General features: G+C 38.5%; 2 protein-coding genes across 3 annotated transcripts; one reads left to right on the forward strand and one right to left on the reverse strand.

Moving 5' to 3' along the window:
- Positions 1 to 1,056: 1,056 nt before the first annotated feature.
- Positions 1,057 to 16,593, reverse strand: cct2 (chaperonin containing TCP1, subunit 2 (beta)). Its single transcript, XM_051688734.1, has 16 exons — positions 16,477 to 16,593; positions 12,873 to 12,947; positions 12,726 to 12,791; positions 12,530 to 12,641; positions 12,374 to 12,450; positions 12,160 to 12,272; positions 11,855 to 12,057; positions 10,051 to 10,151; positions 9,841 to 9,968; positions 6,621 to 6,724; positions 6,274 to 6,393; positions 5,892 to 6,020; positions 5,708 to 5,811; positions 1,658 to 1,757; positions 1,399 to 1,540; positions 1,057 to 1,239 (listed from the first exon to the last, which is right to left on the reverse strand). The coding sequence occupies exons 1-16, from the start codon at positions 16,477 to 16,479 to the stop codon at positions 1,209 to 1,211; spliced, it is 1,608 nt and encodes a 535-aa protein (XP_051544694.1). The 5' UTR covers positions 16,480 to 16,593; the 3' UTR covers positions 1,057 to 1,208.
- A 1,909-nt stretch (positions 16,594 to 18,502) lies between these two features.
- LOC127435350 (ras-related protein Rab-19-like) lies at positions 18,503 to 25,322 on the forward strand. Of its 2 annotated transcripts, none has more exons than XM_051688780.1 (3): positions 18,503 to 19,106; positions 23,513 to 23,696; positions 23,845 to 25,322. In XM_051688780.1, the coding sequence occupies exons 1-3, from the start codon at positions 18,888 to 18,890 to the stop codon at positions 24,126 to 24,128; spliced, it is 687 nt and encodes a 228-aa protein (XP_051544740.1). In that variant the 5' UTR covers positions 18,503 to 18,887; the 3' UTR covers positions 24,129 to 25,322. The 2 variants fall into 2 exon arrangements, with proteins under 2 accessions (XP_051544740.1, XP_051544741.1); XM_051688781.1 differs by having other exon boundaries at positions 23,519 to 23,696.
- The last annotated feature ends 81 nt before the right edge of the window (positions 25,323 to 25,403 follow it).

The following is a 25,403-nucleotide window of genomic DNA, read 5'->3' on the forward strand; positions in this document are numbered from 1 at the left end:
AATTTTTGCAGCACTTTTTATGTTATAATGTATTTCATTCTTCAGGTCATGTATTTGTATGTAATTTTGAGAGGACAGGAGAGTTAAGGAAGTAAAGGCTTTTTATTTCACAACAAATTTGATCAAAGATACTGAAATAACATCAGAATAATGATACTGACATATAGCCTGACAGAATCTTATATCACAGCAGATATTTAAACAAGACAACGCATTTTTCTCAGGCAGTTTAGTAGGCCTACTTCAGCTGCGTCTGACTGGAAAGTTCATTTTTCCTGAGGTAAGACACTTATTACTTCACAACAAATACAACTTTTACAACTATACGTCAAAACATGTCACTTCCTGTTGCCAGTAGATGGCGCTATGACTATAACTGAATATTGGCATATAGAAGTGTTCAGGCCGGGACTCTTATAAAACATGTAAAGTTTGGAGCAGATTGGACATTTTATGTTTGAGTTACAACAACTTCCTGTTTCATGGCGAAACATCAAATTTGTCAGGACGCCACGGACACGACGTTCAAAGAAAACTCAAAAGTGTCGCAATTTCGCATCATCAAGGCCTTTAGATTAGAATATCTGATGAAATCTCTAGGAGGAGTTCGTTAAAGTACAAGACCTGGAAATGGCAAAAACTGAGCAAAAATTGAAGAGAAAAATCACAATGACTGACTTCCTGTTGGGTTTAGGAAATTAGGATTTTTTGTAGGTATTGGCATGTTACATGTGTGTACCGATTTTCGTACGTGTAGGTGAAACGTAGCATAAAGCGCACATTGTTGAATGTTTGTAGGTGGCGCTATCGAGCCATTTTGCCACATCTAATTCTAAACCCATATCACATATACATTTTCTCCACTTCTGATGCGTGTGCAAAGTTTCATGAGTTTGAGTATGTTTAGGCCCTCAAAAACGTGATTCATTTGGGGGAAAAAAAATAATAATACGCCTAGAAGAACAATAGGCCCTAATAAAAGACAAGCTTTTCCTGAGAGGCCTCTTGCTGTACTTGCAGTCTCAATATGTTGAATTGCAATAAACATCAAAATGAGATTGTTGTAACTAGTTTTATTCCGTAAACAAAAGGTCACACTGTCATTGTGTGAACAGTAACATGACTACACAAAGACTACACAGAACAGAGCCGGAGGAGGCAGACTTTCATGTTAATAAATACACAAGCCGATGTCTGTCTGTGTGTGTTTAACAGGGGTGATGATCAGGAACACGTTTCCTGAAAGACACAAACACAACATACGCATTAAACAGTCACATTTTTTTGAGTGAATTTTGCTGTTTTTCCCACAAAGCTTTGATATGGCTTCCGAACACAAGTCATATTTTGTAGTTTGACAGCCCCTGTCCTGAACATTACATCTGACAAGCGTGTTACCTGGGAGCAGCTTTGATGATGTTGTCCACTCTCAGGATCATCTCAGCCGCCTCCACAGCACTCAACAGCACCTGTCTCTTCACCTGAAAGCTCTCGGTGATGCCCAGAGCCGCCATGTCGCCGATACAGCCCTGAGTCATGTCTGACAACACACAGGTCAAAGGTTACAGCCGCAATGCTTCAGTGCATGAAGAAAAACTCAATGCAGCTTTAATGACAGCTATTCAAGAAAGGAAGCAGTTCATAGGTGTAAATTCACCCAGGCCAAAGGTGCTCTTGTTGTCCTGGTGAGCAGCTCTCAGTTGAGACACCAGCTCTGCACTGTCATATCCTGCATTATCTGCAATGATGATGGGCAGCTGCAACACAAATGAATTCATCACAGAATGAGAGAAACACAAACACTTTAAATATAACTGCACCTTGATATCTGCCGTAGGTTTTGAATGAGACTCGTGAAGATCTCTTATTAAAAATATGCAGGGTAGTAATGGATTACACTGGATTAAGATCACAAAATTGTAACTGGATTACATTACATTTTTAATGTGCCTAATTCAGATTGCAGGTCCTTTATGGATTACATTCATGATTACATTACCAATCAGCCAATGTCATAAATGTGCATAATGTACTAATTATTACTAATTATGCTCCTATATTTTAAGAGCGGTCTGAGCCAGAGCCTGAAATATATGTGACAAGCCTAACAAGGTAGAACTACATACATTGACAGTGCGCTTCCATTCCTTATCTGAGCACATACAGAAATAACTTCACTTTGAAAGCAACACTGAGAGCAATGCAATCTTTACAAAAAAACTTCAGGATGACAGAAAATGCACCAGTCATTTGTTAAGGCCACACCTTCTAATGAATAATTATGAGGAGGTACAAAACGTACATCACATCAAGAGACATTCCCGATTCCTAATATCTTAAATAACAACAATTCGATTAAAATACAAGCATTTAACAATGTTATGTTGTATTATACTTTACTCAGCAACTGACAAATAGCAAAATCGTTTGATTTTGTTTACTTATTTTCTAATGAATAGACTGTTAATTGCAATTTAATACATTTGAAATTATTGATTATATTTTAATCCAAATATGCAATGAGTAATCCAAAATTATTCCTTCATTCCCCGCTGTTTCAGACGCGGTGCTTGTTGCCCAAATGCACAAATAGCCTATTTTTGCCATGTTTACCAGCAGCGAGTAACGCAGCTCGATGGCTTTCCACGGGAGATGCCACTCTTTTATGGGAATCATACATTCGTTCATTCCGATAATGGTCTTGGTGCTGAATGCGTCCTTGAGCTAAAACAACGCAAGACACAACAAGCAGAATGCGTTTTGAAGTTCTTTTTTAACTGAAACTGTCAGCTGTCAAAGAGGTCCAACTACAACATCGTTACATTGAAAAACAATTGAAAAACAGCACCGATGGACACAAATACGCGTTCGTTGCAAACAGCCACCTATAATGAAAAAGGCTGTGACCAGGGAGATAGAATTTCCCTTCTAATAAACACTACCTTTCCCACAAGAACCAATCAATGGAGCCAGTATTTTTTCTTCCCCTTAATTAATATGCCATTTTTAAAGCAGAACAAAAAAATTGGGCTCATCCATTTATAGTATTTGACTAACGTGCTAAAATAGTAACACTAAAAATAAATTTGGCCTTTTAGGGCCACTGACTTTGTACATGTTAACAATAGAATTTATTTGTTTTTTTCAAGAAAACACTTTACATGAAATTTCCTCAGTCATTTGAGTCTCTATCTTCCATCATGAATGTGTGTTTACTGGTGTTTTGGAATCACAATGATGGAAACAATTATAACGCACTCGAATGCTATATTTCTGACTAAATATTTGACAAAATTCTTTTGATGGAAACATGACAGAAGATGTGCACAGAGTGGCATTGATCTTACTTGATCTTTCAGTCATGTAGCATCCGTGTTATCTCACACAACTCACCAATAGTTGAACCTGATGCGAGTATGCAGCTGGATGCATCTCCAACTCAAGCTGAAGGTGTTTGTTTTCATATCAATTTCTCTAAATTTGCGACATGTTCTGGTGCAGTCTGGGTGTGTGTGAGTTGCTAAAGTACATGGCAAACCGCGTCCCGCCTCGCACAGCTGTTGCTGTCAATTAGAAGTAACGTCTTCTGTAAGTGTGTGTACACAATAATTTGATATGTCGATAAAGAACATATGTCTTTCAATGTGTTCATTTAGAAGTGGCAAACTCATTAGGCAACTTTGTGGTAATTCTATTCGTTTGGCTATTGATATAGGAACTGTTCTCATTAAGTATGTTTCTTTCATAATGTTTACCCATTTTACTAGTATAGAATTTTGCACCAGTGTCATCCTATGTACCAAGTATAACCAGTAACACCGTATACCATGGCAAGCCTACTACCCAGCACTGTAAATGTGTCAGTCACACTTAAGTAGTCATACACAGTATGAATAAGGAACTGTCAAAGTCTGGGGCTTATACTAATACTAATCAGCTAAAAAGCCAAGTTACTGGGTTTTTAGCTATTAAAATGAACAAATATTAGCCTTGTCGATACATATCAGTAGACTGCTAGACAATATTATGAAAATATATACATTCTACACTGCCTGGCTAAAAAAAAAAAAAAAGTCACCGTTTGGATTTTATAGTTATAGATACTTAAGAGCCTATGACTGGATCATTATCGCAGTGATTAATATGTTTCAGCTTCAATTCTTTTAACCTGCATCAAGCAAAGAAAACAACTAAGGAGATTTCTGAAATCCCTGGAATTGGGTTAAGAACTGTCCAACGCATTATTAAAACCTGGAAGGATAGTGGTCAGCTTCACGAAGGGAATGTAGTCAGAAGAAAATCTTGAATGATCGTGATCAGAGATCACTATAACGCTTGAAGTCACATCATAAAAAAATCAACAGTAGAACTCACGGCTGTGTTTAATAGTGAAAGTAAGAGGATTTCCACACGCACAATGCAACGAGAACTTACAAGATTGGGACTAAACAGCTGTTTGGCCACAAGAAAGCCACTTGTGAGTGAGGCTAATAGGAAAACATGACTTCAGTTTGCTAGGGAGCATAAAGATTGGACTGTGGAGCAATGGAAAAAGGTAATTTGGTCCAGATTTACTCTATCCCAAAGCAATGGGCATGTCAGGGTAAGAAGGGAAGCACATGAAGCGATGCACCCGTCATGCATAGTGCCCACTGTACAAGCCTCTGGAGGCAGTGTTATGATCTGGGGTTGCTTCAGTTGGTCAGGTCGAGGCTCAGCAACGTTATGAGGCAATAAAATGAAGTCAGCTGACCACCTGAATGTACTGAATGACCAGGTTATCCCATCAATGGATTTTTTCTTCCCTGACGGCATGGGCATATTCCAGGATGACAATGCCAAGATTCATCAGGCTCAAATTGTGAAAGAGTGGTTCAGGGAGCATGAGGAATCATTTTCACACATGAACTGGCCACCACAGAGTCCTGATCTTAACCCCATTGAAAGTCTTTGGGATGTGCTGGAGAAGACTTTACGGAAGTGATTTGACTTTCCCATCATCAATACAAGATCTCGACCAAATTTGAATGCAACTCTGGATGGAAATAAATGTTGTGATGTTGCATAAGGTTGTCGAAACAATGCCATGACGAATGCGTGCCATAATCAAATCTAAAGGCGGTCCAACGAAATATTAGAGTATGCATTTTTTTGGCCAGGCAGTTTATGATATAATAGATTTTATAAATGACTTTTTTTAAAAACAGAAAATGTTAATTATCCATTGACAAGAATGTCAGTAGTTTTGGATGACATTACTAGAATTGTCCAATCGGACAGTTTACAGCAGATAACCAAATGTCACTCAATTAATCTGTCTCACTGATATATCAGTCTACCACTATTATAAACATTATAGATTTTGTATACGGTTTAACTCGCCGTCACCTGCTCTTTCCTTTTTCTTGAACAGATAATCATATCAGTTTATTAAAAACAAAAAACTCGTCCCTCCTTTTCTTCAATAAAGGCTAAAATGTGTGTTCCAGTGAGACACTTACAATGGAAGTCAATGGGGTCAATTTTTGGAGGGTTTAAAAGCATTGACTTCCATTGTAAGTGTCTTACAGCAACTCACATTTTTGCTTTTTTTAAAGAAAAGGAGGGATCAGTCCAAATTTGTTTTAATGTCATCAACATTATGCCACAAATACTGTTGATTGAGCTTAACTTTTATGGTGTATTGTCTAGTGTACATGACACTCACCATTGTCAGTGCTTTAGCAAACGACTCCATGGCCACGGCCTCTTTTCCTGGAGTTCTGTTGGCTAGATCGGACACGACTCTAGCCATCAGCATCTCAGAGCATCCTGCAACACAAACCGAGCTTCTGATTTCACAACACAGCTGTCAGATCTGTCAGAGGTATGTGATATGAGCATTCACTGACCTCCACCGTAGACAGTACGTGGCTCTTTAACGGTCTGAGCGAGCACACACAAAGCGTCGTGAAGAGAACGCTCCGCCTCGTCCAAAATCTGCTGCGTAGCCCCACGCAGGACGATAGTGCATGCTTCACCTGCACACACAAATACACATTTCACATCAATGCACGCAGGGACACAACATACAGCTGAAAAACAAATAGTTTTTAGTCTTTTGACAATATTCAGTAGATCTTGATATTGTATATTAGATTTAACATGTTTCATGCAAGTAAAATAATCAAGGCAAGTTTTCTGCTATATAAACATTTAAATGCACACAAAACATAATACACAGCATGAACATGAAAAAAGGTGAAGAATCAGATAGGGTGAGGTGATATTTACCCATTTCCACTCCAGAGAAGTGAATGAGTGTATCTTCTCCAATCATCACCTCCTCTATGAGCTTACAGTGACCCAGCTTCACCAGCTCAGGGTGATCAAAGGTGGACGTGATTTCACCTCCTGCCAGAAAACACATCGACATGCTGATAAAACAGTTGAACCTGCACTGAATGGAAATTGTTGATCAAAGTACACATGCATTTTTAGTTGTTGGGCTGCATACTGCACCATGAGCGTGACATGTCAAGTTAAAAGTACTGAACTCCATTCTGTTGCGTTCAGTCCAGCTGCTTTCGAACACAAGAACCCTTGTGAAGAACCAAGAAGTAATCTTTGTTCACACATACCTGTGACCAGAGCCAAACGTTCCACACCAATGAAATCAGCATGTTCAATGGCCATCACTCCAGCCGCTGCAAACATCTGCTCAGGATAATTATAGATCAGCTGCCTGAGGATTAGAAACATACTGTAAACACACCTGTATTTCTGTACCCAAACCTGCATCCAAAATTCACATGATGAGAATCTCATGAAAACATGTTTAGGTTATATTTCACCACAAAATCAAAGAACAAAAAGAAAATGAAGCCTATTTGAAAATGGCACTTCAGCAGATTTTCTCCAACAGATTCTCATTACTTCATCCAGATCATTTTTTATCCAATTAATTATATGACATGCAAATTAAGTTTTTACTGCAATTAACCGCATATCAAAATTAGGATGCTGTGTCAAGTTAAAAGTAGTAAACAATAAAAATCACATTTTGAGATGGAATTTACATACGAGTCAGGAGGAATTCTTAATTGCGGAAAAAAATTTAACGTGCTATTTTTTATATAATTACACTTAACACATTAAATTGACAGCCCTAATATATATATTAATGCTGTCAGTCGATTAAAAAATTGAATCGCAATTAATCGCATGATTTTTCATCATTTTAAAGAGCTGAAATTTGACTTTATATATACTTCTTTTCCTTTGCATTTATTTCCTTACAAAAGAACACAATATATAACAAAAGGACCCTTTTCACACATCCGAGTTCGTGAAGCAGAAGTCGTCATAGTTGGGTAAACGCAACTATGGCCGCTGCCGAGGTGTATGTGTTTTCACAGTCCACCACATTGTTCATCAACGGTTAAATCTAAACTCAAAGTTCACAAGTTGTTTTTCGAGGGTTAGCTGCACGAATACGAAGGCAAATCGATCAAAATGTATTATTAAATCAATAGGCACATATTTATGTATTAAAGGAACGATAAATAAATTGCAAAAAAGAGGGCACAGATAACAAATCTGTGAGTTGTACTTGGTGAAAGTAATACCTGATGGGGATGCTCCCTGTCAAACATACTCTCTCGTGTCGATTGTGATGTATAATCATTCCATTGAAACTGTGACGGTACAGCTCAGATAACAAAGCATTTCACAATTCCACATGTGAGCGACTGCTGTAAATCCTCATCTTGAAAATATCGTACACAGATGAAAAGTGCTTCCTCATTTAATAACGAAGTGATCTTCGCATTTAATCGCCTGAATCTACTGAGCTCATATAAAATTCATGGAAACACAAATCCAGATGTTTTCTTTTAGAATTAGTGCAAATATGAACACTGTAGTGACACTGGTTATTATTGTTCTTCACGATCGCTGCCATAATTTACCCAACTATGACGACTTCTGCTTCACGAACACGGAAGTGTGAAAAGGGTCCATAATGTTTTATTTACATTTTCCAAAGAAAGCCTTCCACAGTATAAAGATAGGAATGAACTAAAATAGCACCAATTCAAGTAACATTAAACCTAAAAGACTTTTTTTTGAACACGCATCTTCGTCCACACACAGAAGGCATTTTTGACAGCGAAAACTGAGCTTTTCGAAAACACTCTCCCAAGTGGATGGATTTGAAAACGCCATCTTTGCATTGTAGTCTGGACAGGGGAAATAAAGATATCTGAAAAAAATGACATTTGTTGTCATGTGACACATTTATATGATCCATTCAACCCAAAAAAATCAAGATGGTGAACCATGTTGTGCCTGAAATTAATTTTGATAGCGATGTTAAAGACAAATATTACTTTGTACAACCTTCACAATCCATTCCCTCAAACGTGATGCCAAGTTTACTCGGAATAGCTGTCCGGCGATGGAACATGAGGACAATTGTGTTTCAGATCGTACATGGAAAGGCGATTTTCCATATGCGGAGGAAGGAGATTTAAGCATTTTTGTACGTATCAGTGTGGACGAGCAACTTTTGGAAAATGCTTGAAAAAGATTGTGGCAAGCATTTCGAAATTATTATTATTTATTTAGTTTTAACGCCATGTCAGCAAGCACGCTATTCACATGGCAAACAAAGGTTCATCAATAAATATTTACAATATTAAATAAGACACTTAAAATTTATACAAGGTAAAAACTGTAAAATCTGTTCAGATGGTACTTTTAAAAAGATTTCTATTAAACAAGTCTCTGTATAAAAGCATTGTCTGATAGTTCCAAAAGTTTTACAGTTCAGTAAAATGTCATAGGGGTTTGGCAAGATATACATATGGGCGGATCTTCACCAGTCAGTAAAAACGCATGTGTTAATCTTGAATGGCCCAGTCAGCATCTGGTAAACACTAATTGGTCATGCCTAGATTTAAAATTTTGAGAGTAATTTCTTTGGATCCTGGGATTTATTTCATATAGTTTATTGCTTTTGCACTCATTCCATTCTGATTGCCATTTATTGGTGATATATGAGTTTATTAATGGCCTGAGGTCAGAGGGTGGTGAGAGCGTTTCAAAAACGCTGTTTTCAAATATATCCAGATGAATGTGAACGTAGCATCCCCATACTTTGCGTTTTCACTGCAATGGGCATTAAATCTCTTAAACGCTCATCATTTACAAAATTAATAGCATCTATACAGTTTGCTACAGCAATCGTAAATCTGCATTTTCATGATTTACCACTCTGAACTCCACATGAAAAGCGCTTGCAGAAAACGTCTCGTTTCACATTTAGCGCTGGCACGGTCCACATAATGATACTTCATCACAATTGTCTGCAATATGACACAGGGAAATGCTGATGCTTCACTCCAGCTGGTCATGTGAATGCAGCATATCACAAGTCCTATCTGGGTTTGTTTTGAACACAAAAAATATGGTTAAGAGGTATTTTCTCCATCACTAGATCATTACAATGGAATCATTGTTGTGTGTGTTTGTGGCATTTATATCAGTGTAATGACTCCGCTCTATTCCAACCAGTGTTCAAAACTCGCACGGAGAATCTAATTTTAAAATTGGTAAATGCATTAATTGCAAATTTAAAAAAATGAACGCTTTAAACATTTTAATCACGTGTTAAAGCGTTAATTTTGACAGCTCTAATGCATTACAGTAATGACAATTTGGGTTAAAAATGTGTCTAACTGTCAGTCACAACACAAAAAAATATTAATGGTCCTTTTCTGGAAGTCAAATTTCATTTCTTCAGATTACTTGAAGTTGGTTAGATTCGCTCATTCAAGTTGTTTGTGATGACATCAGCACCTGTTGATGAAGCAGTTGATTCCGTGCTTGAGGATGCGCTCCACTTTCTCCTTCATCTTCTCTTTTTCTGCAGACTCGATCTCTGCCACCTTCGCTGTGGAGTCCACACGCACCCTAGAGCCGAAGATCTGTACACAGCATCTGATCATCAGCATCTCACATCAACTATTACAACACACGCTCACTGATATGATCTACTGACATCAATACCTTGATCTTATCAGTGTCCATGCCAGTGTTAGCGATGAGGATGTTTGCGTTCTCAATTCTCTTGGGCTGATTCACACCGATCTTCTTGTCCAGCAGAAACCCTGTTACAAACACTGTTATTACCATGAGCTTACACAGCACCATATTCTCACAGAAACTCAATCAGGTGGCTTGAGAGAATAATTAATGAATTTCCAGCAGAGCGGATCCCTTGTGTGATGACTTGTGCGAGTCGTGGCACACTCGCATAAAAACCAAGCTTAAGACCTATTCACACCAAAACCAACACGACAAAATTATTGCTGAGAAAGGCGAGAACTGAATCCAGATCATCCGTCCTGATTCTACTGGGCCTTTCTTCAGCCTTTGACACAGTCAACCATCAGATCTTACTCTCCACCCTCTCTTCGCTGGGCATCACAGGAACTGTGCTTGACTGGTTTAATTCCTATCTCTCGGGTAGGTCCTTCAAGGTAGCCTGGAGATGTGAGGTGTCCAAGTCACATCAGTTACTTACTGGGGTACCTCAGGGCTCAGTTCTTGGGCCACTTCTCTTCTCTATATACACAACATCACTGGGACCCATCATTCAGGCACATGGTTTCTCTTACCACTGCTATACTGATGACATGCAACTCTACTTGTCTTTCCAGCCCAACGACACCACAGTGACTTCTCGAATCTCTGCCTGCCTGGCAGATATCTCGGTCTGGATGAAGGAACACCACCTGCAACTTAACCCATCCAAGACCGAACTCCTTGTCTTTCCAGCCAACTCTGCTTTTGAACACATCACCGTGCAGCTGGGTTCAACTACAGTAACGCCTTCCAAATCGGTCAGAAATCTAGGGGTAACCATCGATAACAAACTACATTTCACAGACCACATCTCAAAGACCGCAAGATCATGTAGATTTACACTCTACAATATCAGGAAGATAAGACCCTTCCTCTCTGAACATGCCACACAACTGCTTGTCCAGTCACTTGTCATAACTAGACTGGACTACTGTAACGCTCTCATTGCAGGCCTCCCTGCATGTGCAACTAGACCCCTCCAAATGATCCAGAATGCAGCAGCACGTCTGGTCTTTAATGAACCAAAGAGAGTACATGTTACACCACTCCTTGTCTCTCTCCACTGGCTGCCGGTTGATGCGCGTATCAAATTCAAGGCTCTGATGCTGGCATACAAAACAGTCACTGGGTCTGCTCCAGCATACCTAAAATCATTTCTGCAGAGCTACGTGCCCACTAGAAGTCTGCGGTCGGCTAAGGAACGTCGTCTTGTTGTACCAACACAAAGAGGCACCAAAACACTTTCCCAGACTGTCGGCTTCATCATACCACGTTGGTGGAACGACCTTCCCAACTCCATCCATGAAGCTGACTCACTCTCTGTCTTCAAAAAACGACTAAAAACACATCTTTTCCATGAGCTCTTAACCAGTCATTAAAAAAAAAAAAAAAAAAAATTCTGTTGCACTTTAATCTGTTTTGAATACTATTCTGATGCTAGTGAAACTTTGTAATGCAGCACTTTTCATACCACTGTCTCCTTAAGATGATTCGCTTATGTTTTCCTCTTTTGTAAGTCGCTTTGGATTAAAGCATCTGCCAAATGAATAAATGTAAATGTAAATGTAAATGAACTGGCATATGATAATATTTGCTGCTAAAAGACTATTGGTTGATGTTTTTTCCACTAACTAAATAAATAAACTTGACCCGTTTCATCACAGTACAAACTTTAGTTTTGTTTTAAAGTGGAGTGCAGAACATGTTGCTGTGTGGATATGATCACCTTCATCCAGGTACGAGTCGGTGAGACTGCCTCCCAGTTTCTTGATGACATGAATGGCCTCCAGATTCCCAGATCCCTTCAGTCTCATTACAGCTTCTACTGCCAGTTTAGCAAAGTGATCTTTATGATGGGTCAGGAGTTTAGATGACAGAGTGGTGCGGGCGATGTTCAGCAAATCCTCCTGGAACTTATCCTCCTCATTCCTACACACACATGTAGACATGTTTACATTCACACAGATTAATACAAATGTGCCTATGAGCTCATACAGAGCAGTGTGAGCCCTTCATGTGTTGATCATTTACCCGTGATCCACTGCTGCTGCTTTGAGGGCTTCTCTAGCAGCTTGCGTGGCTTTTCTCCATCCGGCAATTATGATCTGAGGATGAATCTTCTTTGCAATCAGGAGCTCCGCTTCCTACAGCACAATCATCGGTAATAACTCATTTCATCAGATTATATAAAACACATATGATAATGATGTATATATTTAGGATATAATTAAAACCGACAGTGTACCCTGAGCAGTTCTGCGGCCAGTACAGTAACAGACGTCGTTCCATCACCAACTTCATCATCCTGAACTTTAGACATGTCTGGAAACATCAAAACAACCTATTAATATTCATCCCACATGATACCAGATATCTGCATGATGTAGTTATGTGTACTGACCCACAAGCACTTTAGCCGCAGGGTTGTCTACACCGATGGCTTTCAGGATGGTGGCTCCATCATTGGTGACTGTGACGTTCCCCTCTTTACCACCCCCCAATAAGATCTTGTCCTGTACAGACAGTTGATAGAAATACCCAACAGTCAGTTATATGAGCTGTATGTCTGTATGTTTATATTTAAGGGTGATTCGTACCATTCCTTTGGGTCCCAGAGTGCTTTTCACCAGATCTCCAATAGCAATGGCACCAATGAATGAAGACTGAAATAAAAACATCAGTCAATAAAAGAGTGAGACTGAATGAAATAATGCTGTGTGTGATTATTAATAATGTGCACTCACGAGGCGAGCGGTTTCAGCTTTCTCCTCATCAGCTCCGTGTCTGAAGATGTTGACAGGGGCCATTGATAAAGATGCCTGTCAGATCACATCAACTTATGATTACTGATACTTATCCAAATCGAAGTACACCCCCCATTCCCAACAAAAATACACATTATTCTTAAGTCATTTTAATTTCACAACACACTTTGTTTCAAAGCATCTTAACAGAAAATGATGCTGTAATGTCTTAAAGTCCTCGTTAAGCAGTTTAAATGAAAAACATGACTGAAAATCATACTTTAAAAATGATTCATCATTATTCAAATTCATTTAAATAACACTAATTTTAAATGATATGGAAAAGTTAAATATAAACTCTATGCATATTTATAATGGTTATAATACAAAATATTTCATTCTTATTATCGTTGTTCTTATTAATTGTTATACTAATAAAAATATATATTTACTAGTATAAATATTATAATTAAATAACACCATACGTTTAAATGATAGAAGTCAAACAATATAAAAGATATACATTTATAACAGTTACATTACAAAATATATTATAATTGTTTAATATTTTAGATATTATTTTTATTAAACGAATAACAGTTGTGAGATTAATAAATTATCTTGATTTCTGAAATCATGAAACAATTACAATAATTCCTCATTAAATAACCTTATCCTTTTAATTGATATGACAGTTAAACAATTATTTCTACAATCATTAAATGTAATAATTAGAATTAATTTATAATAGCATACTTTTAAATGATATGAATGTTAAATCATATAAAACCATTATACAATTTATAATGTATATGTTCCAAAATATATTATAATTGTTTACAATATTCAAGTGTTGTTGTTCTTATTAAAATACTAATAATAGTAGAGAGAATGATTTATTTCAGCTTTTATTTCTTTCATCACATTCCCAGTGGGTCAGAAGTTTACATACACTTTGTTAGTATTTGGTAGCATTGCCTTTAAATTGTTTAACTTGGGTCAAACATTTTGGGTAACCTTCCACAAGCTTCTCACAATAAGTTGCTGGAATTTTGGCCCATTCCTCCAGACAGAACTGGTGTAACTGAGTCACGTTTGTAGGACTGCTTGCTCGCACACACTTTTTCAGTTCTGCCCACAAATTTTCTATCGGATTGAGGTCAGGGCTTTGTGATGGCCACTCCAATACCTTGACTTTGTTGTCCTTAAGCCATTTTGCCACAACTTTGGAGGTATGCTTGGGGTCATTTTCCATTTGGAAGACCCATTTGCGACCGAGCTTTAACTTCCTGGCTGATGTCTTGAGATGTTGCTTCAATATATCCACATAATTTACTTTCGTAATGATGCCATCTATTTTGTGAAGTGCACCAGTCCCTCCTGCAGCAAAGCACCCCCACAACATGATGCTGCCACCCCCATGCTTCACGGTTGGGATGATGATCTTCGGCTTGCAAGCCTCATCCTTTTTCCTCCAAACATAACGATGGTCATTATGGCCAAACAATAAAATTTTTGTTTCATCAGACCAGAGGACATTTCTCCAAAAAGTAAGATCTTTGTCCCCATGTGCACTTGCAAACTGTAGTCTGGCTTTTTTAATGGCGGTTTTGGAGCAGTGGCTTCTTCCTTGCTGAGCAACCTTTCAGGTTATGTCGATATAGGACTCGTTTTACTGTGGATATAGATACTTGTCTACCTGTTTTCTCCAGCATCTTCACAAGGTCCTTTGCTGTTGTTCTGGGATTGATTTGCACTTTTCGCACCAAACTACGTTCATCTCTAAAGACAGAATTTGTCTCCTTCCTGAGCGGTATGATGGCTGCGTGGTCCCATGGTGTTTATATTTGTGAACTATTGTTTGTACAGTTGAATGTGGTACCTTCAGGCGTTTGGAAACTGCTCCCAAGGATGAGGTCTTGGCTGATTTCTTTTGATTGTCCCATGATGTCAAGCAAAGAGGCACTGAGTTTGAAGGTAGGCCTTAAAATACATCCACAGGTACACCTCCAATTCAGTACACCTCCTATCAGAAGCTAATTGGCTAAATGCCTAAAGTCTTGATATCATTTTCTGGAATTTTCCAAGCTGCTTAAAGGCACAGTTAACTTAGTGTATGTAAACTTCTGACCCACTGGAATTGTGATATAGTCAATTAAAAGTGAAACGATCTGTCTGTAAACAATTGTTGGAAAAATGACTCGTGTCATGCACAAAGTAGGTGTCCTAAATGACTTGCCAAAACTATAGTTTGCTAATATTAAATCTGCGGAGTGGTTAAAAAATTAGTTTAATGACTTCAACCTAAGTGTATGTAAACTTCTGACTTCAACTGTAGGTTTAAATATAGGGTGAGTAAAATCATTTTTATTTTTGAGCGAAATATTCCTTAAAACAATATAAAATAATTATTCATTTTAAATAATTATTCATACACGTTATATTACAAAATAAATTATAATTGTATAATATTATATATAATATATTGTTGTTCTTATTAATCTACTATAAATTCTTAGATTAATAATAAATATGACCTTTATTATGATAATCATTTAAATGTAAATGTAATTAGAAATGGTTGACTAAGAATCTCTCTATAATGATATATTTCTACTATGATTTGATATGCCGTGTGTTTGTGTGAGTGTCTGTGTGAGTGAGTACATGTGTGTATGTGTGAGCGAGAGTGTGTCTGTGTACATGTGTATTTGTGAGTGAGTGTATGTGTGTCTGTGTGAGTGAGTACATGCGAGTGTGTATGTCTGTGTGAGCGAGTGTGTATTTGTGTATGTGTGAGTGAGTGTGTGTACATGTGAGTGTGTCAGTGTGAGTGAGTACATGTGAGCGAGTGTGTCTGTGTACATGTGAGTGTATGTGTGAGTGAGTGTGTGTACATGTGTGTGTCAGTGTGAGTGAGTATATGTGAGTGTGTCTGTGTGTCAGTGTGAGTGAGTACATGTGAGTGTGTATATGTCAGTTTGAGTGAGTACATGTGTGTGTATGTGTGAGCGGGAGAGTGTGTCTGTGTACATGTGGGTGTGTATTTGTGTCTGTGTGTGTCAGTGTGAGTGAGTGAGTACATGTGAGTGTGTCTGTGTGAGAGAGAGAATGTGTGTCTCCTCCCATACTAGAAACTCCATTAAACCGGCAGGAAAAACGAACACATTATATTATAGTATTATCTGTTGTGTTATTAAACACACACACACACACACACACACACACACACATATAAACTCGTCATTAATAAAGTCATCATCAAATGCGTGTATGAGTTGAACGGAATGACTGTCACACAATGGCGCATTAAACACACACACACAAGCGCGTAATTATCTGACACATACATGATAAATTACACTACTGGAATCGATATGGACCCTTAGTAAAGATCAGTGTTTATTTTAAACATGTTAATCTGTGTTTTTACTGTTAGTTTCTCGCGCATGTGCTGCAGAATCGATCATTGAGCATGAATAATGTGAACAATGACGCTACAGGATCATATTATCCGTATAACCCCGCTCTAAATGTCTCATTACAACGATGTCTCGGTGCCTTCGATTAATTAAATAACATTTTAATTATTTTAATCGCTCACCATGATGATTTTGAAAAGTACTGAGGAGCCGCACGCGCCAGGAAGAACTGCGTCACAGAAGCGACAAACACGCTGCAGCCAGATAAGATCCTGTGAATATGGAAGCCCAGGAGTGCCATTTACAAGAATATGGAAGCCCAGGAGTGCCATTTACAAGAATATGGAAGCCCAGGAGTTCCATTTACAAAAGAATGAAGGAATAAATGATCAGTCTATTAATTTGAAAATAAAAACCTGAATAAATAAGTCCATTTATAAATGGGCAAATAAATAGACACATTTAAATGTGTTTATTTAATTCATGTTTAAAAATGTCATTATATTTAACAATAAGATTGTGCATTAATAAATCATATTTATTTCATGTTTAAAATGTTAATGCACTTTAAAAGCACCTTTTAAATTGCATTTTAAAAAGGTATTTGGCAATTGCTTTTCCTCATCCATTTACCAGTGGCTTTTATTTTTTGTTTTGCTTTTCCTTTTCTTTCTCCTTTTCCGTTTCTTTCTCCAAATGAGAATCGTGTTAAAATAATGCCATTGGACTGTTGACTTGTGGGAGCAACCAATGAACTCCCACAATCCAATAATATCACGTAAACTGCTCGTACAGTCGTCCAATGACAGGCTGTCTTACATCCTCTTCGAGTGGTACGAGGGAGAGGGGGTGTGTCTTATAACTGAATCGAAAGTTCATTGGTTGCTCCCAGGAGTCAACAGTCCAATGGCATTTTTTAAACTTGATTCTCAATTGGAGAAAGAAACAGAAAAGCAAAACGAATAAGAAAAGCCATTGGTAAATGGATGAGGAAAAGCAATTGCCAAATACCTTTTAAAAATGAAATTTAAAAGGTGCTTTTAAAGTGCATTTAAAAGTGCATTTAAAAGACTCATTAATGTACTAATTTATTTCTACATTTAATGACATTTTAAACATGAAATAAATATGATTTATTAATGCACAATTTTATTGTTAAATTTAATGACATTTTTAAACATGAATTAAATAAACACATTTAAATGTGTCTATTTATTTGTCCTTTTATAAATTGGTTTAATTATTCACATTTTTATTTTCAAATTAATAGATTGATAATTTATTCCTTCATTCTTTTGTAAATGGCACTCCTGGGCTTCCATAGTGAGGAGACCATTCACATTAAAAGACTCTTAAATGACAGTGTGCATTTTAAGGTTGTGATATGTTTTGTTAATGTTAGTCATGTGTAAAATAATTATAAAAATAAACATCAAGTTTTGGCAAATTTTATATGTGGTAAATTGAATGCTTTTATGCTTCTTGAATGTGGGCTTCTGGCTGAATCTTTTCTAATTAAAAGTGTCAAATGCATATGTTGTAAAGTGACTTTGTTGAAATGTTTAAATAACTTCATCCTGTAACACAATCCTGGAATGGAAATATTTAAGATTCTGCACTATTTCTAGGTCTCTAATATAAGCAAATCTGTGACACTGATCATGTGAACTCTTTGTAGATAGTCAGATTTTCTTGCTTCCTTTAAAACAAAACAAAAATATGGTTTGTGGAACATGATCATCAGGTTTTCTTCATGTCAGCTCAAATATTGAGGCAAATATAAGGCATTAACAAATTCATGTACATTTTCATGTACAATGTCAATTTGTTTAACTTAAATTTTTACTAAAATCGTTATGCCGATAAATTGTGTAATTTGTATGTTACAATTTGTGTTCTGTATATGTATGTTGTGTACATATAATTAACAAAGTTATTGTTTATTTTAATAGATACATTGGTATTTATATTTCATTATCTTCATCAGATTATTACTGTTTTATGTAAATCTACTTTCATGATATTCCTTTGCTAAGATACATATAATTCTCTGGTTGTTTTTGGAAACATTTAGCAGGAGGTTGTTTACTGTTGGTATACCGTAGTTTAGATCTAATACACTACGTCACCCATAATGCAGCACAGAAGGCTGCACCTGTTACACCTGGTTGTGAAGGAAGAGTCACAGACAACCTTAAGAGAGGTAAAGACAGGCGTGGATATTTACATTAGAGAGCTGAAAGAGCTCCAGAAGGCATCGACACCACCAGAACTTACCATTAGGATTGAAACAACAGCAGATGTTTGTGCTCTGAGATGCAGTTTCATTGAGAGCCCTTGTCTGTTCAGTGTTTTGTTCCTGTGGGACTTACAGAGGGGAAACCTGCACAGCTCTTAGGAGAAACATGATATGTAAGGACAGGTTGTTAAGAGCAACACCTGAGCTCAGGTTATCAGAGACATAAACACATTTAACTATGGGACACTGGGTCAGCACTCATTTAGGGAGCTTTACTGAAGAACATGTTTTAAACAGTATTACATTGAGACTGGACCAGCACATTATTGCCCTGATCTAGAGCCAGTCTTACACATGGATCAAGAGGAGAAGAAGTGGACTATGCAGTCTGGATCAGAACAAGAAGACTCGTTTGACTTCCTCTTTAAGATTATTCTCATTGGAGATTCTAACGTGGGGAAAACCTGTGTGGTCCAGAGCTTCAAGACTGGAATATTTTCAGAGAGGCAGCAGAACACTATTGGAGTTGACTTCACTGTCCGAACACTGAACATTGAGGGCAAAAGAGTAAAGGTCTGGCTCATTCATATTTATTAACTATTCAGCTATCATCTGATGTATACAGAGTTAAATTCATTGAAGATACTAGAATCTAGAATTTAAAATACCTGCACAAAGTTGCAAATACATTACATTTTTTTGGCAGATACAGTCTTACTTTAAAATCTAGAATGCATGTCAAGGCTGGGTTGATTTTTATAATTACACGTTGCACATCTCAGTGTAAGACTGAACTAGTTAAACCAGCATTGGTATTGCAGAACAGGTTCTGCTGGTTTATCTTGACCCACATGCTACAAAGTTTTACACCAAAGGTGTCTTACATCATTACTCAATAGGAAATGATAATCTAAATAAACATGGTAGTTCTGTTTCATGGATAAACATTGTCTTTGTGTTTGTCTCATATATGTGTGGACTGTACGCATCTCATTCATCTGATGTTGTATAACAACATATAAACCCAATAAACTACAGGAGGGTTGGAACCATTTGAATTCAAACAAAGATGTGTTGCATTTGTGATTTGTGTTGTTTTCTTAGAAATCACCTTTGGCCTTTCAAGATCAACACATCTGACTTTCATTTTTGTTAGTTGGACGTCATGTATCAGATTACATATACAGGTTATAGATTTTTTTCCTAAGGCAGAGAGGATTCTGGCAGACTGCAAACAACCTATTAATTAGTTGTTTCCCAACCTTTTATGTCTTGTGTACCTCCACAGCTCCGTCAATCTTGCGTACCCCCTTAGCCCCGTCAGCCATGTGTTCCCCCAAAGCCCGGTCAATCACCTGTACCCTCACAGCCCCATCAGTCTTGTGTACCTCCACAGTCCCGTCAGTATTGTGTACCTCCAAAGTCCCATCAGACTTGTGTACCTCTACAGCTCCGTCAATCTTTTGTACCCTAATAGCACCATCAGTCTTGTGTACCCCCATAGTCCTGTAAGTCTTGTTTAACTCCACAGCCTTGTCAGTCTTCTGGACTTCCAAAGCCCCATCAATCTTGCTTAGCCACGCAAACCCCCCTGCCCAACCTGGTAAGACATCTGTACCCTCACAGCCCTGCCAGTCTTGTGTACCCCTACAGCCCCTACAGTCTTGTGTTTCTCCACATCCTGGTCAATCATCTTTACCCTCACAGCCCCATCATTCTTGTGTACCCCCACACTCCCATGAGTCTTGTGTTCTCCACAGCCTGGTCAGTCATCTTTACCCTCACAGGCTCATCAGTCTTGTGTACCTCTACAGTTCCATCAATCTTTTGTACCCTCACAACCCAATCAGTCTTGCGTACACGCACTGCCCCTTTAGTCTTGTGTACCCGCACAGCCCCGTCAGTCATGTGTACCCCACCAGCCCCGTCAGTCATGTGTACCCGCACTTCCCCTTTAGTCTTGTGTACCCGCACTTCCCCTTTAGTCTTGTGTACCCGCACAGCCCCGTCAGTCTTGTGTACCCGCACAGCCCCGTCAGTCTTGTGTACCCGCACAGCCCCGTCAGTCTTGTGTACCCCGCACAGCCCCATCGGTCTTGTGTAGTCCACAGCCTCGTAAGTCTTCTGGACTCTCATAACCCTGCCAGTCTTGCATAACCCCACATTCTCGTCAGCCTGGATCTTAACAGCCCCATCAATCTTGCTTAGCCCTGCAAACCCATCCGTCCTATGCACCCCCCAGCCTAGTCAATCTTTTGGACTATTGTGTACCGCCACAACCCTGTCAGTCTTGTATACCCCCTTGGCCCCTTCAGTCTTGTGTACCCCCACAGCCCTGTCAGTCTTGTGTACCTTCACAGCTCTGTCAGTCTTTTGTAACTCCACAGCCATCAGTCTTCCATAGCTCCGCAACCCAGTCTGTCCTGTGCATCCCTACAGTCATGTCAGTCTTGTGTACCCCCACAGCTCTGTCAGTCTTGTAACTCCACAGCCTCATCAGTCTTCTGGACTCCCACAGCCCCATCAGTCTTGCTTAGCCCTGCAACACTGTCTGTCCTGAGCAACATCGGTCTTGCTTACCCCCCACCCCCCAGCTCCATCAATCGTACTTAGCCCCACAGCCCTGTCTGTCCTGTGTACCCCCGCAGCCCAGTCGGTCTTGTGTACCTCCACACCCCCATCAATCTTGCTTGGGCCCACAGCCCTGTCTGTCCTCTGTAGCCCTGGAGCCTTTTGTACCCCCTCAGCAAGGCTCAAATTCCTCTTCATTATCACCAAGACATGTTTATTTCAAATGCTGCTATCATGTTGTAAGAGGCAATTTTAGCTATTACTTAATGTGTATTTCACATAGAGAAGAGCAAGGATTTTACATGTTTAAAGATACAGGAATAGATATGTTTTCTAAGAAGGGGGACATTTGTCAAGGCAGTGGGTGCTTCTCAATACTCAAATTAATGCTTCCACACTCCTTCGTACTCCAGGCCCTGAGTTGGAAATTGGCCAAAGTCCACTATTATGAAGGAAATATCAATTCTCCAAATGCACCATGAGGAGGCGAGGGTCAAGGATAAAGGAAGCTTTCAGATGAGCCACAAGTGAGGATGCAAATGTGGATCATCTGCGGAAGTCTTTTTTGTCAAAACACCTGACGAACACATACATTCTCCTCCCCCTTCACATCTGGCACAAGTTTTAAAGGCCCTGTGAAGTGCTTTGACGAGCAGAGTTCGATTTGGTGTTTTGATGTATTTCCTACTGAAACAGGAAGTAGGGCGGGGCGTGTCGAACGACACACCCCTTTCCACCATGCTGCTAATGTCAGAGCCGCTTACAGGGGAAACTTAAGAAGCAATCTCAATACTGGACAGCTTGCTCATAGCACATCGCGGTCTTTGATTTCGACGAGGCTGGAGCCATTTGAAAGAGGACAAATAAGCGAGTAAAGGATAATATATATCCATGTTTTGAATCACAATACACTAAGCATAAAGAAGAACACTTATTGGTGTTCTGTATATTGGTCTATGGATTGGATTGTATTCCCTTCTAAGTGACCTGTGAAGGCATTTTCAGCGGCAGTTAGAACACAGCTGGGAGCTCTGAACAGATGTTGAGGGAGGGTCTGTTTTAGTTCTAGCAAACATTTGATTGGACAAGGTTTCTGAACCTCTGTGACGTCATGAGTGTTGCTGTGTCTTTTTAGCCGGAAGAGAGACAGCTGATTTTAAATGCTTATAACTTCTGAGAACGAAATTTGTCAACATTTAAAAGTCCACTAGCATAAAGATGACCTTAAAGCCTGTAGATATGGATTATAACCAGCAAAACTTTCATTTTGATTTCATGGGGCCTTTAAAGTCAAAGTTTAATTAATCCATAAATGTCACAACAGTGCATCTTCCTTAATTAACACACTTGGGTAATGCAGCTGCGCCAAGATGGTGCTTTGAAGTGACATTTGAGTGAGCAAGAATATACCATTTTACAAATACATCTTGCTTCGGTTCCTTTGTTTTTAACAGCAGTAGGCTATCAAGCGTTCAAGTAAACATTCAGTGCTTTTTTAACAGCTTTAAATGTTTTTAACAGCAGTTTCAACCATTCAAGTAAACATTCAGAATGAAATGCAACAAAAAACTACTACTGGTCTTCACTGTATGATTATAATACATCAGTACTCTTTAAAACTACTAAAGTTACCCAGTCAAGAGCGTGACTGTTTTCTTGTTTTCTTGTTATAGTTGTTTGATTATTATAATGACACACTAGACAGCAGCAGGTCTATTAACTTACATATATAATTATAAGTCCGACATTTTAATACAAATCCGCTTTTTTCCCCGCTGTTTACGTACACTTTAGACGTCACTCTCTGTGTTAACATGAATACCTCTTCGAGAAGGGCATTTTGGCGGAATTCTGAAATGTATTTGACCGTTCAAGCGCGCATTAGCACGAGCATTTTCCGAACGCGCATGTTCAGCAAACACACATACACCTCCTGTCAATCAAACAGGGCGCAGCAGTTACTAGATCACTAGCGAATTATAAAATTACGTGCTCTGGATTACTTTTAACAGCAGAATAAGAATATGAACTTTCTAATAAGTGACTGACTGGGAGTGAGAGATGCTTTACCAAAGCAACGGTGCAAAACACAACATTAGAGACCATTTATGTTATTATGAGAAGTGCAAAAGTATTTTCGGTTCATTGTGAAACTAATACTAGGTAATTAATGGGAAACACTGATATAAATACCAAATTAATTGAAAACATGTTTTTAGGGAAAAGAGCATAGTATTTTTATGATGTTAACTTTTTAATATATCTAATAAAACTATTTTAATATATCCTTTGAAACCAGAATGAATGCTTTTCAGTACATTTTTAATCATCCCAGGGGAAAGAAAAATTGTGATAATGTAGAGATTGATTTGGTTTTTGACAGTAAGAATAATTTTTTTTGCTGGCAGATGCAGGTCTGGGACACGGCCGGACAGGAGCGTTTCCGCACCATCACACAGAGTTACTATCGTAGTGCACATGGAGCCATGATCGCCTATGACATCACACGCAGAGCCACGTTTGATTCGGTCCCGCGGTGGATACATGAGGTTAATAAGTTTGGAGCCGCAAATGTACTCCTTGCTCTAATAGGTAAAACCACATGCACACTGAATGATAATAACCAACTCACAGCAACCTGAAGTTGAGTGTTTTGATGAAGATATAAAATGGGCCAGATTTTCAGATAGGCTCTTATCTGTGCTACATGACATATTACGTTTTTGATGTTTTTTTCTAGGTAACAAATGTGACCTGGAGTCCAAGCGAGATGTTGATTTCGAGGATGCATGTAAACTAGCAGAAGAAAAAGGAATGTTAGCAGCACTGGAAACCTCAGCAAAAAAGGCTCAGAGCATACAGGACGTGTTTGTAATGATGGCGCGAGAACTGCTGCTACGACACGGAATGAACATGGAACAGGACGATTTCTTTAACAACGACTCACAAGTCATACTGCCAACCAACTCACAAGCCATTCACAATACTCCATTTACACACAAGAAGATGACCTGTGAATGTTGATGCACAATAAACACGTGGCGTAACTTGGATCTTACGGGCCCCAGTACAAAGAACCTGTCGGGCCCACTCCTAGGGGAGCCTGGGTTGTTTATCGTCACCCGTCATGGCCCACAGTCATTTTTATGGTTCCTTTTTGGTTGACTGTTGCGGGCGCTGCCCTCCCTGTAGTTACGCCCTAAATAAACACACTATATGACATATGACCCATCAGAGGACCTGGGACTGTGACTGTTTTACTACTTTACAGTGTTTTACTTGTTTGATCTTTTGTAAGTTGCTTTGGAGAAAATCATGTTAGGTGAATCAATTCAATCTTAAACCATCTGGTGACAAGAACGTGTATGTTATATAAAACAAGAAGATGGGACAGACGCGTCAATATTCATATAAAGACTATGTATGCGTGATCCCCTTCATCTTCTTAAATTCCTCTTTTCCAAAAGGATTTGAAAGTTGATTCCACTAACTGGTGGCACTTTCCACAAACTGATAACAGTGTTTCAAGTCATATGGTTGCAAATTTAGACTAAATTAAGTTATTAGTCTGTAAGGTTTTGCTAGTTTGGAACCAAATGCTGGTTTATAGTTATTAATAAATAATCCAGTTATTAATGGCTCAATTTTACGGTTTAATTAATAATAACAATAATAATACAGTTCTGATAAATTAAACGAAATATTTGTTTGTTTGTTCTCATAATAACTAGGGCTGTATGCTGAGCTTGACAAAAGTGGTCAAAACAATAATATTAATAATGTAGAAAGTGGTTGTTATTTCTTTGGTGTCACAATTTTAAGCAATGTTACAAAAATTGTAATAGGGGAAATATCATATGGCAATGCACAAAATGTGGGACACTGATATACAGTATATGACATTTTTGGTAATTAAAATAGTTATTAAAATAGTTGTTTACTATAATGAAGATCATAGGTCATAAAGACATTACAGTATGCCACCTAGATTTTCTTGACTCTCACACACGTCCCTCATCTGTGGGTGTCATCTGCACATGCACTGGCAACTGACTGTACTAAAGAAGTGTCACAAAGCAGTTGTAGTGCACATGTGTCGAACGTGTTCCTATTCGATTGCGGAAGTTTACTCACAAAGGCAACGCAGTTGACCGGGTGCGAGGCGATCCGGTACGCTCAACAACGCAGTATACCCGGGCCTTTAGATTTAAATGACTAATATAAATCAAAAAGCGACAGCAGAACAGTGCGTAAATCCTTTTCTCAGCAACCCCACGTGCACTTACAGGGTAAAGTTAC

The sequence above is a fragment of the Myxocyprinus asiaticus genome, chromosome 45 (assembly GCF_019703515.2).
Source record: "Myxocyprinus asiaticus isolate MX2 ecotype Aquarium Trade chromosome 45, UBuf_Myxa_2, whole genome shotgun sequence".
Taxonomy (NCBI): Eukaryota; Metazoa; Chordata; class Actinopteri; order Cypriniformes; family Catostomidae; genus Myxocyprinus; species Myxocyprinus asiaticus.

Bases quoted from the DNA above. Each gene is read 5' to 3' on its own strand.
- cct2 (XM_051688734.1), bottom strand. The intron at 12,451-12,529 runs GTCAGTACACAT...TGATGTTTCCAG, and splicing joins TGCGGCTAAAGTGCTTGTGG to ACATGTCTAAAGTTCAGGAT. The intron at 9,969-10,050 runs GTATTGATGTCA...TGCTGTGTACAG, and splicing joins TGGACACTGATAAGATCAAG to ATCTTCGGCTCTAGGGTGCG.
- LOC127435350 (XM_051688780.1), top strand. From the start codon at position 18,888: ATGGATCAAGAGGAGAAGAAGTGGACTATGCAGTCTGGATCAGAACAA. The intron at 19,107-23,512 runs GTCTGGCTCATT...TTTTGCTGGCAG, and splicing joins TTGAGGGCAAAAGAGTAAAG to ATGCAGGTCTGGGACACGGC. The intron at 23,697-23,844 runs GTAAAACCACAT...GTTTTTTTCTAG, and splicing joins TGTACTCCTTGCTCTAATAG to GTAACAAATGTGACCTGGAG.